General features: G+C 37.6%; 1 protein-coding gene across 6 annotated transcripts in view; it reads left to right on the top strand.

The window, feature by feature from the left end:
• RSRC1 (arginine and serine rich coiled-coil 1) overlaps nt 1-16,144 on the top strand; it is a 447,819-nt gene that overhangs the window by 6,913 nt on the left and 424,762 nt on the right. For all 6 annotated transcript variants that reach the window (XM_027959008.2, XM_027959006.2, XM_060405403.1 and 3 more), the window contains exons 2-3: nt 6,103-6,298; nt 6,591-6,716. In XM_027959008.2, the coding sequence (XP_027814809.2) occupies nt 6,105-6,298; nt 6,591-6,716 (320 nt within the window). In that variant the 5' untranslated portion in view covers nt 6,103-6,104. The remainder of the gene's footprint in view (nt 1-6,102; nt 6,299-6,590; nt 6,717-16,144) is intronic.

Here is a 16,144-nt window from a genome sequence, read left to right as displayed (position 1 = left end):
ATAGAATTTCAACCAATTCTTTGTTTTTTAGTTCTGTGCGTCATTGTGCCTGCTATGGTATCTGGTGTCTCAAATTCCTGATCCTTTCTGATTTTTGCATGTGAATTGGCTTTTCTTCAATTGGAAATCTCGGCAGTTGCTTGATGTTCAGCATTCTTAGTTCTAAATCCTGCATCTGTTTTTTATTTGCTAAAAATTTGTTGATATATCTTGTCTACTTGTCCTGTAGTTTTCTCCTTTAGTCTTCACTATCCTCTTTATGCTTTTTTATCCTTTACTATAATGTTAGTGTTTTTTAAACCAGGTAATAAATAAAAACCCATCTTAATTTGGTTATTTGCAAGTAGAGAAAATTCCTGTTTAAAGGTTGAAACAAGAAAAAGGAAATTAGAATGCTTAGATGATCAATATTATCAATTATATACAAATTCCTTAATGAAATACATACATATATATATAAATACATACATATACATATACAGAGATATGTGGTTATATATGATATATAATGGCTATATGGCTATAAATATTTAAATACATGTTATTGTTGTTTTTAGTCACTAAGTCGTGTCTGACTTTGCAACCCCATAAACTACAGTATGCCAGGCTTCCCTGACTTCACTATCTCTTGGAGTTTGCTCAAACTCATGTTCATTGAGTCAATGATGCCAGCCAACTGTCTCATCTTCTGTTACCTCCTTCTCCTCCTGTCCTCAGTCTTTCCCAGCATCAGGGTCTTTTCCAGTGAGCTGGCTCTTTGTATCGGGTGGCCAAAGTATTGGAGTTTCAGCTTCAGCATCATTCTTTCCAATGAATATTCAAGGTTGATTTCCTTTAGGATTGACTGGTTTGATCTCCTTGCAGTCCAAGGGACTCTCAAGAACTTCTGCAGCACCGTGTTTCGAAAACATTGATTTCTCAGCACTGGCGCTTAGGCTTGTTTTTTATGGTCCACCTCTCACATCTGTACATGACTATGGGAAAAACCATAGCTTTCACTGTGTGGACCTTTGGTGGCAAAGTGATGTCTCTGCTTTGCAATAAGCTGTCTAGGATTGTCATAACTTTTCTTCCAGGGAGCAAGCATCTTTTAATTTCATGCGTATAGTCACTGTCCGCAGTGATTTTGGAGCCCAAGAAAAAACCTGTCACTGTTTGCACTTTTTTCCCATCTGTTTGCCATAAAGTGATGGGACTGGATGCCATGGTCTTTGTTTTTTGAATGTTGAGCTTTAAGCCAGCTTTTTTCACTCCCCTCTTTTACCCTCATCAAGAGGATCTTTAGTTTATTATATACACACATTTAAATATGTGTGTATGTACATATATACTGTATGTATATATAAGATTTCATAATTGTAGTATTTTGAGAGCTGGAGAGGATCATGGTGATCGTACAAGAAGTGCAGTTTTGTTTTCAATGAGGAAACTGGCTTAGATATGCTAGTGATTTACTGAGCTTTTCAAAACTAAGTTTTTCCAATGTTCAGTTGAACTGTGAAATGTTAGAAATGTGAACAGCTTTGAGGTCCAGAACTATATTTAAAGTCTAATTCTGGCTCCAGGTAAATAGCTTTAAGTTTTGAATTGAGTTATAACAGTGACTTTCAACTAGAATTGTGTTAGAGTCAAGGAAGGGATGGCTCACTTGGTTCTGAAAACAAAGCTGGAATTTAATGTATTGCTTTTTTTAGAGTAATGATATTTAACTTAATCTAAATAAATATTAAAATGAAGTGTGAGATTTTTGTTTATCTGATTCATTAACTATTCATCCTACCTATTAGGAAAGATGGATCTTGCTTTTAAGTGACATCCAAAGATAGCTAATATCTATTTTAGTAAAAAAAAGATTCCAATTGAGAATCTAACTTTAAAGTAAGACAGGTAGGCTTCTTATCAGTTATTATCTAAATATAAAAACCTTATATTCTATATGTTTTTTCTTTTGTATAGTAAATATGCAAATATACCATAGCCATATAGAATATAGTTCAGTTCAGTTGCTCAGTCGTGTCCGACTCTTTGCGACCCCATGAATTGCAGCACCCCAGGCCTCCCTGTCCGTCACCAACTTCCGGAGTTTACTCAGACTCACGTCCATCGAGTCATTGATGACATCCAGCCATCTCATCCTCTGTCGTGCCCTTCTCCTCCTGCCCCCAATCCCTCGCAGCATCAGAGTCTTTTCCAATGAGTCAAGTCTTCGCATGAAGTGGCCAAAGTACTGGAGTTTCAGCTTTAGCATCATTTCTTCCAAAGAAATCCCTGGGCTGATCAGTTAAAAAAGAGAAAAAATTACCCAATTTCCTTACTTAAATATTTATCAATTGTCTTCATTTTTGCTCTTACTCATATGCATATATTTTCTTACATTGTAGTCTCTCTACTTGCAGTTTTAATTGTATTTGTTTATTGTGTTTATTTTTGACTGTGCTGGATCTTTGTTTCTGCAGAAGCTTTTCTCTTCTTGCAGTACACGGTCTTCTTATTGCAGTGACTTCTCTTGTTTCGGAGCACAGACTTAAGTGTGCTCAGGCTTCAGTAGCTGTCACTTACAGGCTCAGTAGTGTGGCTGCCGAGTTCTAGAGCGCAAACTCAGGAGTTGTGGGGCATGGGCTTAGTTTCTCCGGGGCATGTGGGATCTTCTTGGATCAGGGGTCAAACCCTTGTGTCTTGCTTTGTAGGTGGATTCATTACCATTAAGCCACCAAGGAAGCCCTCTATATATACAGTTTTAGATAATGCTACAGTGGAAAACTTTGCAGATATATGCCTATAAATAAGATTGTTTTGTCAAAGAAGCATCAACATTTTTAAAACTCTCTAATTAAATTGCTTAATTGCTTTCTGGAAGGATTTTATCACCACTTTTATAGGTACTAGCAATGTGAACAGTTAGACTTCATTTTTGATATTTTAGTTAACAATACTTCATCAACCTTGGTACATTAGTTAACACTTCCTTTCTCATATTTTATGAGTTACATGATAATGGTGTCTTGTTTCAATTTGCACTTTGTTGATTATTAATGAGGTCTTATCCATTTGAAATTTTAGAATTTTCAATTCAGTTCAGTCGCTCAGTTGTGTCCGACCCTTTGCGACCCCATGAACCGCAGCAGGCCAGGCTTCCCTATCCGTCACCAACTCCCAGAGTCAGTCCAAACCCATGTCCATTGAGTCAGTGATGCCATCCAACCATCTCATCCTTCGTCATCCCCTTCTCCTCCTGCCCTCAGTCTTTCCCAGCATCAGGATATTTTCCAGTGAGTCAGCTCTTCACATCAGGTGACAAAGTAATAGAGTTTCAGCTTCAGCATCAGTCCTTCCAAGGAATATTCAGGACTGATCTCCTTTAGGATGGACTGCTTGGATCTCCTTGCAGTCCAAGGGATTCTCAAGAGTCTTCTCCAACACCACAGTTCAAAAGCATCAATTCTTTGGCTCTCAGCTTTCTTTATACTCCAACTCTCACATCCATACATGACTACTGGAAAAACCATAGCCTTGACTAGACAGACCTTTGTTGACAAAGTAATGTCTCTGATTTTGAATATGCTGTCTAGGTTGGTCATAACTTTTCTTCCAAGGAGTAAGTGTCTTTTAATTTCATGGCTGCAGTCACCATCTGCAGTGATTTTGGGGCCCAGAAAAATAAAGTCAGCCACTATTTCCCCATCTATTTGCCATTAAGTGATGGGACTGGATGCCATGATCTTGGTTTTCTGAATGTTGAGCTTTAAGCCAACTTTTTTACTCTCCTCTTTAACTTTCATCAAGAGGCTCTTTAGTTCTTCTTCACTTTCTGCCATAAGGGTGGTGTCATCTGCATATCTGAGGTTATTGATATTTCTCCTGGCAATCTTGATTCCAGTTTGTGCTTCCTCCAGCCCAGCGTTTCTCATGATGTACTCCGCACAGAAGTTAAATAAGCAGGGTGACAATATACAGCCTTGACATACTCCTTTTCCTAATTGGAACCAGTCTGTTGTTCCATGTCAAGTTCTAACTGTTGCTTCCTGCATACGGGTTTCTCAAGAGGCAAGTCAGGTGGTCTGGTATTTCCATCTCTTGAAGCATTTTCCTCAGTTTATTGTGATCTACACAGTCAAAGCTTTGGCGTAGTCAGTGAAGCAGAAATAGATATTTTCTGGAACTCTCTTGCTTTTTCAATGATCCAGCAGATGTTGGCCATTTGATCTCTGGTTCCTCTGCCTTTTCTAAATCCAGCTTGAACCTCTGGAAGTTCACAGTTCATATACTATTGAAGCCTGGCTTGGAAAATTTTAAGCATTACTTTACTAGCATGTGAGATGAATGCAATTGTGCGGTAGTTTGAGCATTCTTTGGCCTTGCCATTCTTTGGGATTGGAATGAAAACGGACCTTTTCCAGTCCTGTGGCCACTGCTGAGTTTTCCAAATTTGCTGGCATATTGAGTGCACCACTTTCACAGCATCATCGTCCAGGATTTGAAATAGCTCCACTGGAATTCCATCACTTCCACTAGCTTTGTTCGTAGTGATGCTTCCTAAGGCCCTCTTGACTTCACATTCCAGGATGTCTGGCTCTAGGTGACTGATTATCACCATCGTGATTGTTTGGGTTGTGAAGATCTTTTTTTTATAGTTCTTCCGTGTATTCTTGCCACCTCTTCTTAATATCTTCTGCTTCTGTTAGGTCCCTACCATTCTGTCCTTTATGGTGCCCATCTTGGCATGAAATGTTCCCTTGGTATCTTTAATTTTTTTTAAGAGATCTCTAGTCTTTCCCATTCTGTTGTTTCCCTCTATTTCTTTGCATTGATTGCTGAGGAAGGCTTTTGTATCTCTCCTTCCTATCTTTGGAACTCTGCATTCAAGTGGGTGTATATCTTTCCTTTTCTCCTTTGCTTTTCTCTTCCCTTCTTTTCACAGCTATTTGTAAGGCTTCCTCAGACAGCCATTTTGCTTTTTTGCATTTCTTTTTCTTGGGGATGGTCTTGATTCCTGTCTCCTGTACAATGTCACAAACCTTCATCCATAGTTCATCAGGCACTCTGACTATTAGATCTAGTGCCTTTAATCTACTTCTCACTTGTGCTGTATAATCATAAGGGATTTGATTTAGGTCATACCTGAATGGTCTAGTGGTTTCCCCTCTTTCTTCATTTTAAGTCTGAACTTGGCAATAAGGAGTTCATGATCCAAGCCACAGTCAGCTCCCAGTCTTGGTTTTTTTTTTTTTTCCCCCAGTCTTGTTTTTGCTTACTATATAGAGCTTCTCCATCTTTGGCTGCAAAGAATATAATCGGTCTGATTATCTGGTGATGTCCATGTGTAGAGTATTCTCCTGTGTTGTTGGAAGAGAGTGTTTGCTATGACCAGTGCATTCTCTTGGCAGAATGCTATTAGTGTTTGCCCTGCTTCATTCTGTACTCCAAGGACAAATTTGCCTGTTATTCCAGGTGTTTCTTGACTACCTACTTTTGCATTCCAGTCCCGTATAATGAAAAGGACATCTATTTTGGGTGTTAGTTCTAAAAGGTCTTGTAGGTCTTCATGGAACCATTCAACTTCAGCTTCTTCAGCATTAACTGGTCGGGCCAGAGACTTGGATTACCATGATATTGAGTGGTGTGCCTTGGAAACAAACAGAGATACAAAATTTCTGATAGCTTGAACAGAGATCAAAATTTTACAATTTTCAGTTAGGAAAGTTTAACTCTAAAAGATAGTAAAATATCTTTTATCTTTAGGGAATATGAGAATATAAGATTAGATAGTTGATCCCTAAACCAAGTATCATGTAATTAATGATAAATGCAACTTTAAGCATAATAAAATTGTTGTAAGGAACCATCCTCAGGGTTGACAGTTTTGAAGACATTTTAAAAAATTTAGGATGAGTTTACTTTATTCATAAATTGTGAAAACAGTAAACTGATAGTGCTAGAAGACAGTACTAGAGCTGTTTCTCATGTTTGGTTAAGACTGGTACATTTAAATTATACTTTACTAAGACATTGGAAATTTTTACAGATACAAGAAAATTACTATATTAAATTTCATCCATTGTTCCATTATGTTAGAAACAATTTTCTTTTAATTTAAACCTGTAGAAATGGGCCGCCGGTCATCAGATACTGAAGAAGAAAGCAGAAGCAAGAGAAAAAAGAAACACCGTAGACGATCTTCTTCCAGCAGTTCTTCAGATAGTAGAACGTACAGCCGAAAGAAAGGCGGAAGGAGATCAAGATCAAAGTCAAGATCTTGGTCCAGAGATCTTCAGCCTCGCTCACATTCTTATGATAGAAGGTGATTTTCATAATTTTTACTTATGTAGTAGCAAGAGTGACATTCCTTAGAGTTCATATGGTTTTGTACTTTGAAGTTTTATGGGTGAAATATTTTTCTTTTTGTAGTTATATATTTATGAGGTTTAAGTGTCAACCCAAAGCTTTTATTTTGTTTTCTTCCAGACCTAGCCCATAGGTGTTTATCCTTTATCTATTTTTTGTAGATAAGCCTATAAACCAGTATAGTACTCATAACATAGTATCTGGTAACATTTTGAAGGCAAGTAATATTTGATTATGTTCTTTTTCAGACGCAGACATCGATCAAGCAGTAGCTCTTCTTATGGCTCTAGAAGAAAACGAAGTCGAAGTCGTTCACGGGGTCGAGGAAAATCATACAGAGTTCAGAGGTCTAGGTCAAAAAGCAGAACAAGAAGGTATACCATATCAACTATTTACTGCTTTGTAACAAAATTTAGTGACTTAAAGCAATAACCATTTATTTTTCCCTCCATTTTACAATTTTGTCTCAGCTTACCTGGCAGTTCTGTTAGTTTCACCTAGGGTCACGCCTGTGGCTGTAGCTTTCTGATAGCTTAATTGAAACTGGATGGTGCAGTGTGGCTTCATTCATGTATCTGGCATTTGGTGTTGGTTGTTGGCTCAGCAGCAGGGGGTCGGGTGGGGCGTGGGTGCCTTACTTTCCCTGTGGCTTTTCATCCTTTGATAGGAATGGCTGGGCTTTTTCACATGATAGAGGAAATATTTCAAGAAGGTAAGAACAGAAGCTGCAAAATCTCTTAAGGAATAACCCAGTGTATTTTGGAGTGACTGTGTCCCTGCTGAATTCATGTTGAAGTTTCAACCCCCAGTGTAACTGTGTTTGGAGATAGGGTCTTTATGGAGGTAATTAAAGTTAAGGTCATAAACGTCTGTGGGGCCCTAATCCAACAGGGCTGGTGGCCTTATAAGAAGAGAGAGAGAGATCTTTCTCTCTCTTTGAGCATACAGTCAGAGGAAAGGCCATGTGAGACACTGGAAAAATGGCCATCTACATACCAGGAAGGGAGCCCTTATCAGGAACCAGATCAGCTGGCATATTGATCTTTGACTTTACGGACTTTGTGAGATACATTTCTGTTGTTTAAGCTTCCTGGTGTATGTACTTTGTTATAGTGGCCTGGGCAGATTAGTTAGTACCTGATGTTATTCCACTTGGATTTTCTGGCTGTGCTCAAGGGCCAGTAATACAGAGTGTAGTCTATTTAGAAAGAGTTGTATGTTTTGGGTAATGCTAGAAGATATGGTTGAATAGGATGGGGACCATGGTAAGGAGGGACCACCATTTTTGAAAAGAAGAGTCTAAGGACAAAAACAGTATTTTAGGAAAAGCAGTTTCTTTTGCGTAGTTTTTCATCCTGGTAGGCTCTAGTTTTGGCAGTATGTTAATTCGCAGCATGATTTTGTTATCTAGGCATAAAATTCTATAAGTCTCTCTGAATCTGAAGTTGGATAATAACAGTCAAGTCCAAATGTTTGGCTTTTCTGGCCTTGTACTGTTTGGCCCCAGCCCCCTCTCCTTTGTACACACTCAACATGAAAGGAAGCCACTTTGTGTTACATGCCTTTTGTTCTCCATCCATGCCTCTGAGTTGCTCGGTTTGTTTATTTGAGCATGCTCTTTCTTCCAGTTTCTTATATTGTCTCTGATTTAAGAAGTTTTCCTACCCTTTAGTGTTCAGGTCTGTTTAATCTCTAATTCTCTTCCATAAATCATTTCTTAATTTTTACCTTTTCACTCCCAAGTAACATTTAATCCATCCTTTCTCATCCACCATCACATCTGATTCCTGATTTGTAAAAGTTGCATTATGAATATTATGTTGTTCTCATATATCATAAACTCTTGCAGGGGACTCTCTTGGTACGAAACATTGCTATTAGAAACTGATTATCAGAAAACAACTTCAACTGAAATTTCCTATCAGGGAGAACAGAAATAATAATCCATGCTTTCATATGGTCTTTTTTAGTTTGTAGAGCATTTTCACATACAACTTATAAGTCAAACACAGTTTGATTTGGAAAATACAAGCCACTGGATTCCAAGCATCAGGCTTTTAACTTGGGGAATTAAAGGCTTATATAACTTTTGGAAGGGCTCAGGGAATTAGGGAAGCTATTTAGCCTGAAGTATGGAAGCTGCTTATTTTCTTTTAAGAACTTTTAAGAACTCTAGCTTTGTAGCACCAAAGTGTGTAGTTCTCAAGAAACTACTTACCTGGAGGCTGCTTCTCTTCTCAAGTATCCACCTGCAACTGCATCCAGATGGGAATCTGGAGAGGTTAATTTCTTCTATTTTACAGTGCAAGGAAGGTCTGAAAAGAAATGTCAGTGATGTCTAGTCAGCAACAAACTTATCCAGCACACATTCATTTTACTGCCGGTTTTGAGTTTTGTAACCCTGTCAGGCTCTCATGCAGGTTTATACTTGCATTTTGTATATGAGGAAACAAGTTCAGAGGTTTATTCAAAATAGCAATTTCTCAGTCTCTTGTATCTCTTGTAACGACACTTACTTTGGGATATAACTGCAATAACTAAATAGTCTAGAGACGTTGAAAAGCACTATGTTTTGAGAAAATACTTCTATCCATGTTTGATACATGACATAATTGTGGAAAATGTGTTTTACGACTATGTTCTTCAAAATGTTTCAACTGAAAGAGTTTCTAATTTAATCTTAAACAAGAAAATTAGACAACTCATTCCTTGAAAAGTTTAGTTAATTAAGGCTTTAATTTAAATAAAGAAGATATAGGTACATTTGTTCCTCAGTGTCTATAGGAGATTGATTCCACGACCTGCTGCCGATTTCAAAGTCTGAAGATGCTTGGGACCCATAGTTGGCCGTCCCTCTCCACAGTTCTGCATCTACATATCCGGCCAGCTGCAGTTTATGTAGTTCAGTTCAGTTCAGTTCAGTCTCTCAGTCGTGTCCGACTCTTTGCGACCCCATGAATTGCAGCACGCCAGGCCTCCCTGTCCATCACCATCTCCCGAGTTCACTCAGACTCACGTTCATCGAGTCCGTGATGCCATCCAGCCATCTCATCCTCTCTCATCCCCTTCTCCTCCTGCCCCCAATGAGAGTCTTTTCCAATGAGTCAACTCTTCGCATGAGGTGGCCAAAGTACTGGAGTTTCAGCTTTAGCATCATTCCTTCCAAAGAAATCCCAGGGCTAATCTCCTTCAGAATGGACTGGTTGGATCTCCTTGCAGTCCAAGGGACTCTCAAGAGTCTTCTCCAACACCACAGTTCAAAAGCATCAATTCTTCAGCGCTCAGCCTTCTTCACAGTCCAACTCTCACATCCATACATGACCACAGGAAAAACCATAGCCTTGACTAGACGGACCTCAGTCGGCAAAGAAATGTCTCTGCTTTTGAATATGCTATCTAGGTTGGTCATAAGTTTTCTTCCAAGGAGTAAGCGTCTTTTAATTTCATGGCTGCAGTCACCATCTGCAGTGATTTTGGAGCTCCCAAAAATAAAGTCTGATACTGTTTCCGCTGTTTCCCCATCTATTTCCCATGAAGTGATGGGACTGGATGCCACAATCTTCATTTTCTGAATGTTGAGCTTTAAGCCAACTTTTTCGCTTTCCTCTTTCACTTTCATCAAGAGGCTTTTTAGTTCCTCTTCAGTTTCTGCCATAAGGGTGGTGTCATCGGCATATCTGAGGTTATTGTTATTTCTCCTGGCAATTGTGAATCCAGCTTATGTTTTTTCCAGTCCAGCATTTCTTATGATGTACCCTGCATATAAGTTAAATAAGCAGGGTGACACTATACAGCCTTGATGTACTCCTTTCCCAATTTTGAACTAGTCTGTTGTTCCATGTCCAGTTCTAGCTGTTGCTTCCTGACCTGCATACAGATTTCTCAAGAGGCAGGTCAGGTGGTCTGGTATTCCCATCTCTTTCAGAATTTTGCACAGTTTGTTGTGATCCACACAGTCAAAGGCTTTGGCATAGTCAATAAAGCAGAAATAGATGTTTTTCTGGAACTCCCTTACTTTTTCCATGATCCAGCGGATGTTGGCAATTTGATCTCTGGTTCCTCTGCCTTTTCTAAAACCAGCTTGAACGTCAGGGAGTTCATGGTTCATGTATTTCTGAAGCCTGTCTTGGAGAATTTTGAGCACTACTTTACTAGCACTACTTTACTACACTACTTTACTGTACTACACTAGTGAGATGAGTCCAATTGTGTGGTAGTTGGAGCATTCTTTGGCATTGCCTTTCTTTGAGATTGGAATGGAAACTGACCTTTTCCAGTCCTGTGGCCACTGCTGAGTTTTCCAAATTTGCTGGCATATTGAGTGCAGGACTTTCACAGCATCATCTTTCAGGATTTGAAACAGCTCAACTGGAATTCCATCACCTCCACTAGCTTTGTTCGTAGTGATGCTTTCTAAGGCCCACTTGACTTCACATTCCAAGATGTCTGGCTCTAGATGAGTGATCACATCATCATGATTATCTGGGTCGTGAAGGTCTTTTTTGTACAGTTCTTCCATGTATTCTTGCCACCTCTTCTTAATATCTTCTCCTTCTGTTAGGTCCAGACCATTTCTGTCCTTTATCAAGCCTATCTTTGCATGAAATGTTCCCTTGGTATCTCTAATTTTCTTGAAGAGATCTCTAGTCTTTCCCATTCTGTTGTTTTCCTCTATTTCTTTGCATTGATCACTGAAGAAGGCTTTCTTATCTCTTCTTGCTATTCTTTGGAACTTTGCATTCAGATGCTCATATCTTTCCTTTTCTCCTTTGCTTTTCGCCTCTCTTCTTTTTTGAAAAAAGATCTACAGTTCAAAAGAATCCTCACAGTTAAAACCCATGTTGTTCAAGGGTCAACTCTAATGAGTTTTTCAAAGAAAAAGTATAGTACTATGTGATTCTAAATTTTAAGATACATTGTTAATGATCTATGTGCTTTTTAATATAAGAGTGATATCAATCATGGGAAGTCAAATACTTTCACAAAACTTTATTATTACATGTCTACAAAGTAATTGAAAGATGAAGCATGTTTTGAGGGATGGCAGGAAGAGAGAAGTCAAATATTTAAAGTTTGCTGCAAGTTTCCATGAATAAGTTATAGAGTAATTTGATGATTTTGCTTTTTAGTGCAATTTTTATGTTCTCGAAGTACTCAAGTTGTGACATGTATCATATCACTTCCTTTTACAAGTGAGAAACCTACTGTTATTCACAGTATATTTACTTATTTCCTCAATTTTAGAATACACAGAATGTAGTTATAGAACTGCTTGTATGTACCACTATAAAAAACAAACATCTCAAATTAGAATTGCTGAATTTTTTTGAGGTGCCTGTATCAATTTACATTCCCACCAACAGTGCACAAGGGCTCCCTTTTCTCCACATCCTTGGCAACACATTATTTGTTTTCTTTTTGATAAAAGCCATTCTGACAGGTGTGAGGGGCTATCTCATTGTGGTTTTGATTTGCTTTTTCCTCATGATTAGTGATGTTGAGCATCTTTTCACGTGTCTGTTGGTCATTTGTATGTCTTTGAAAAAATGGCTGTTCGGGTCCTCTGCCTATTTTGTAGTCTAGTTTGTTTTTTTGATGTTTAGTTGTATGAGTTCATTGTATATTTTGGATATTAACCAGTTATCAGATATATATCATTTGCAAATATCTTCTGCAATTCAGCAGGCTGCCTTTTTGTTTTGTTGATAGTTTCCTTCGTTGTACAAGAGCTTTTTAGTTTTATGTAGTCCTGTTTGTTTATTTTTGCTTTTGTTTCCTTTGCTTAAAGAGACTTGTCCAAAAAATATTGCTAGGACCAATGTCAAAAAAGCATACTGCTTCTTCTAGAAGTTTTATGGTTTCAAGTCTTACATTTAAATATTTAATCCGTTTTGAGTATATGTTTGTGTATGGTATGAAAAAATAGTCCAGTTTGGTTATTTTGCATATAATTGTCCAGTTTTTCTAGCCCCACTTATTGAAGAGGTTGTCTTTTCCTTAGTGTATGTTCTTATCTTCTTTGTTGTAAGTTAATTGCCCATGTAAGTGTGGTTTCATTTCTGGGCTATCCATTTTCCATTGATCTCTGTGTCTGTCTTTAGGTCAAACCTATATTGTTTTGATGATTATAGCTTTGTAATATAGATTGAAATCGGAAAGCACAATTCCTCCAACTTTTTCTTTTTTCTCAAGATTGTTTGGGTATTGAGGGTTTTTTGTGTTTCCTTACAAATTTTTTAGATTGTTCTACTTCTGTGAAAATACTGTTGGAATTTTGATAGCGATTACATTGAATCTGTATATTATTTTGGGTAATATGGAGTATGCTAATTTTACACCCTGCTGCCGTACTCAGTTCTTTTATTGTTTGGATTAGCTTCAGCATTAATTCTCTAGGAGCTGTCACATACAGTGTCATATTTTCTGCAAATAGATACAGTTTTGCTTCTTTTCCAATTTTTATTCTTCTGTTTGCTTTCTCTCATCTAATCCCATTGGCTTTTACTTCTAGTAAAATATTTAATACCAGAGGAGATGATATACATCCTTATCTTTTTCCTGATTTTGGTGTAAATGCACCTGTGCCCAGTCGCTAAGTCACATCAGACTTTTTGTGACCTCAGTGACTATCTGCCAGGTTTCTCTCTACATGGGATTCTCCAGGCAAGAATACTGCCCACTCCAGTATTCTTACCTGGAGAATCCCATGGGGATTTATTTTATATGATAATATGAATATATATATCATTATATATATCAATATATATCATTATATATATCATTATATATATCAATATATATCATTATATATATCATTATGTATATATATCATTATATATATATATATCATTATATATATAATCATGTTAAGAGAGGATCTGTAACTTTTTTTATTTTTTCCAGGAATGGATATTGAATTTTGTTGAAGGCTTTTTCATCATTTGTGAATATTATCAAGTGTTTTTTTTCCCCCTTAGATCTTAAGGAACTGATCTTGGTTTTCTGGATTAAATCTTAGTTGTTCCTGGTGTAGTATTTTCTTAATGTGTTCACTAATTTTTAAGGTGAGTACTTTTACAATTATAGTCATATGTGATGTTGGTCTTTTTTTTTATACTGTGTTTATCAGTTATTAGTTATCATTATTCTTGCTTCATAAAAATAATTGGGAAGGTTTTCTGGTATTCAGAGTTATAGATTTGTGAAACCATCTGGGCCTGGTGCTTTTTTATTTTTTGATAACTTTATTTCTTCAACAGAAATTGGTCAGTTTAAACTTTGTAGTTCTTATAGACTTAATTTTGGTAAACTATATTTTTCTGGTGTATTAACTATTTCACCTGTATTTTAAAATTTATTTGTCTAGAAATCTGCCAAGTAGTTTCTTATGATTTAAGCTTTTTTCCTCTGTTTCAATGCTTATTTTCCTCTTTTCACTTATTATTTTTTATATTTATGCTTTCTCCTTTATTTAAGTTAGTTAGTTGACTCTCTATTTTGTTAATTTAAAAGCAAACATTTAAATTGATTATTTAGATCTTTTTCTCCATTTTCTATCTTATTAATTCCTGCTTTTATTCTTATTTTCTGCTTTGTGCTTTCTTTGGTTTAGTTTGTTATTCCTTTTCAAGTCTTTGAACTGCTAATTATTTATATTTCTGCCTCATTTCTATTGATAAAAGTGTTTAAGTGTTTAAATTAAATGAATTTTCTTTTAATCGCTGCTTCAAATATATCTCATAGATTCCTTCTAGCATGTTATGAAAAACTTCAAGCATGAGCAAAATTGAACTTTACAGTGAAGACCCATATATCTACCACCTTGAATGCCGTTTGGTTTTTTTTTTTTTACTTTACAACTTACTCATTTATCTATTTCTCTCTCTATCCATTAATTTATCCTAATTTTTTTATGCATTACCAGTTGAAGACATTAGTAGGCTTTCTCCTTAAATCTTTAGCATGCTTATCTGTAAGTAGACTTTAATATTTCTTTATAAATTTTTCCTTTTGAAAACAAAAACAAATTTCTCTTTGAGGCAAAATTTATATACATTGAAATGCACAAATTCTAAGCACATACTTGCCAAGTTCTGATGCATGCATTACCTGCCAACATACATTACTCTTACCCAGAAAATTCCCTCATTTGTTGTTGCTTAGTCACTGAGTCATGTCCAGCTCTTTGTGGCTTTATGGACTGCAGCATGCCAGTCCTTCCCTGTCATTTACCATCTCCTGGAGCTTGCTCAAACTCTAATCCATTGAGTCAGTGATGCCATCCAACCATCTCATCCTCTGTCATCCCCTTTTCCTGTCTTCCATCTTTCCCAGCATGAGTCTTTTCTAAGGTGTGGGCTCTTCGCATCAGGTGGCCAAAGTACTAGTTTCAGCTTCAGCATCAGTCCTTCCAATGAATATTCAGGGTTGATTTCCTTTAGGATTGACTGGTTTGATCTTGCAGTCCATGGGAGTCTCAAGAGTCTTCTCCAATACCACAGTTTGAAAGCATCAGGTCTTTGGTGCTAAGCCTTCCCTCATAGTTGTTGCCAATTAATTCCTGCTTGCATTCTGCTTAGAGGTAACCACTGTTTTCACTTTTTCCTGCTGTAGGTTAATTTTTATGAGTGTTAAAAATTTCTATTCAGCATACTTCTGAGATTCAGTCATGTTGTTGTGTATATCAGTAGTTCAGTTCAGTCACTTAGTCATGTCCAACTCTTTGCGACCCCATGAACCGCAGCATGCCAGGCCTCCCTGTTCATCACCAACTCCCAGAGTCCACCCAAACCCATGCCCATCGAGTAGGTGATGCCATCCAACCATCTCATCCTCTGTCATTCCCTTCTTCTCCTGCCCTCAGTCTTTCCCAGCATCAGGGTATTTTCCAATGAGTCAGCTTTTCGCATCAGGTGGCCAGAGTATTGGAGTTTCAGCTTCAACATCAGTCCTCCAATGAATCTTCAGGACTGATTCCTTTAGGATGGACTGGCTGGATCTCCTTGCAGTCCAAGGGACTCTCAAGAGACTTCTCCAACACCACAGTTCAAAAGCATCAATTCTTTGGCTCTCAGCTTTCTTTATAGCCCAACTCTCACATCCATACATGACCACTGGAAAACTATAGCCTTGATTAGATGGACCTTTGTTGACAAAGTAATGTCTCTTCTTTTTAATATGCTGTCTAGGTTGGTCATAACTTTCCTTCCAAGGAGTAAGTGTCTTTTAATTTCATGGCTGCAGTCACCATCTGCAGTGATTTTGGAGCCCAGAAAAATAAAGTCAGCCACTGTTTCTGCAGTTTCCCCATCTATCTGCCATGAAGTGATGGGACCAGCTTCCATGGTCTTCATTTTCTGAATGTTGAGCTTTAAGCCAAGTTTTATACTCTCCTCTTTAACTTTCATCAAGAGGCTCTTTAGTTCTTCTTCAGTTTCTACCATAAGGATGGTGTCATCTGCATGTCTAAGGTTATTGATATTTCTCCTGGCAATCTTGATTCCAACTTGTGCTTCCTCCATCCCAGCATTTCTCATGAGGTACTCTGCATATAAGTTAAATAAGCAGGGTGACAATATACAGGCTTGACGTACTCCTTTTCCTATTTGGAACTAGTCTGTTGTTCCATGTCCAGTTCTAACTGTTGCTTCCTGACCTGCATACAGGTTTCTCAAGAGGCAGGTCAGGTGTTATTGTTGAGTGTGAAAGTGAAAGTTGCTCAGTCAGTGTCCGACTCTTTGCAACCCCATGAACTATACAGTCCACAGAATTCTCCAGGTCAGAATACTGGAGTGGGTAGAAG

The sequence above is a fragment of the Ovis aries genome, chromosome 1 (assembly GCF_016772045.2).
Source record: "Ovis aries strain OAR_USU_Benz2616 breed Rambouillet chromosome 1, ARS-UI_Ramb_v3.0, whole genome shotgun sequence".
NCBI classification, from domain to species: domain Eukaryota; kingdom Metazoa; phylum Chordata; class Mammalia; order Artiodactyla; family Bovidae; genus Ovis; species Ovis aries.
Note: the sequence above shows the minus strand (reverse complement) of the source record. Positions and strands in the feature narration are given on the sequence as shown.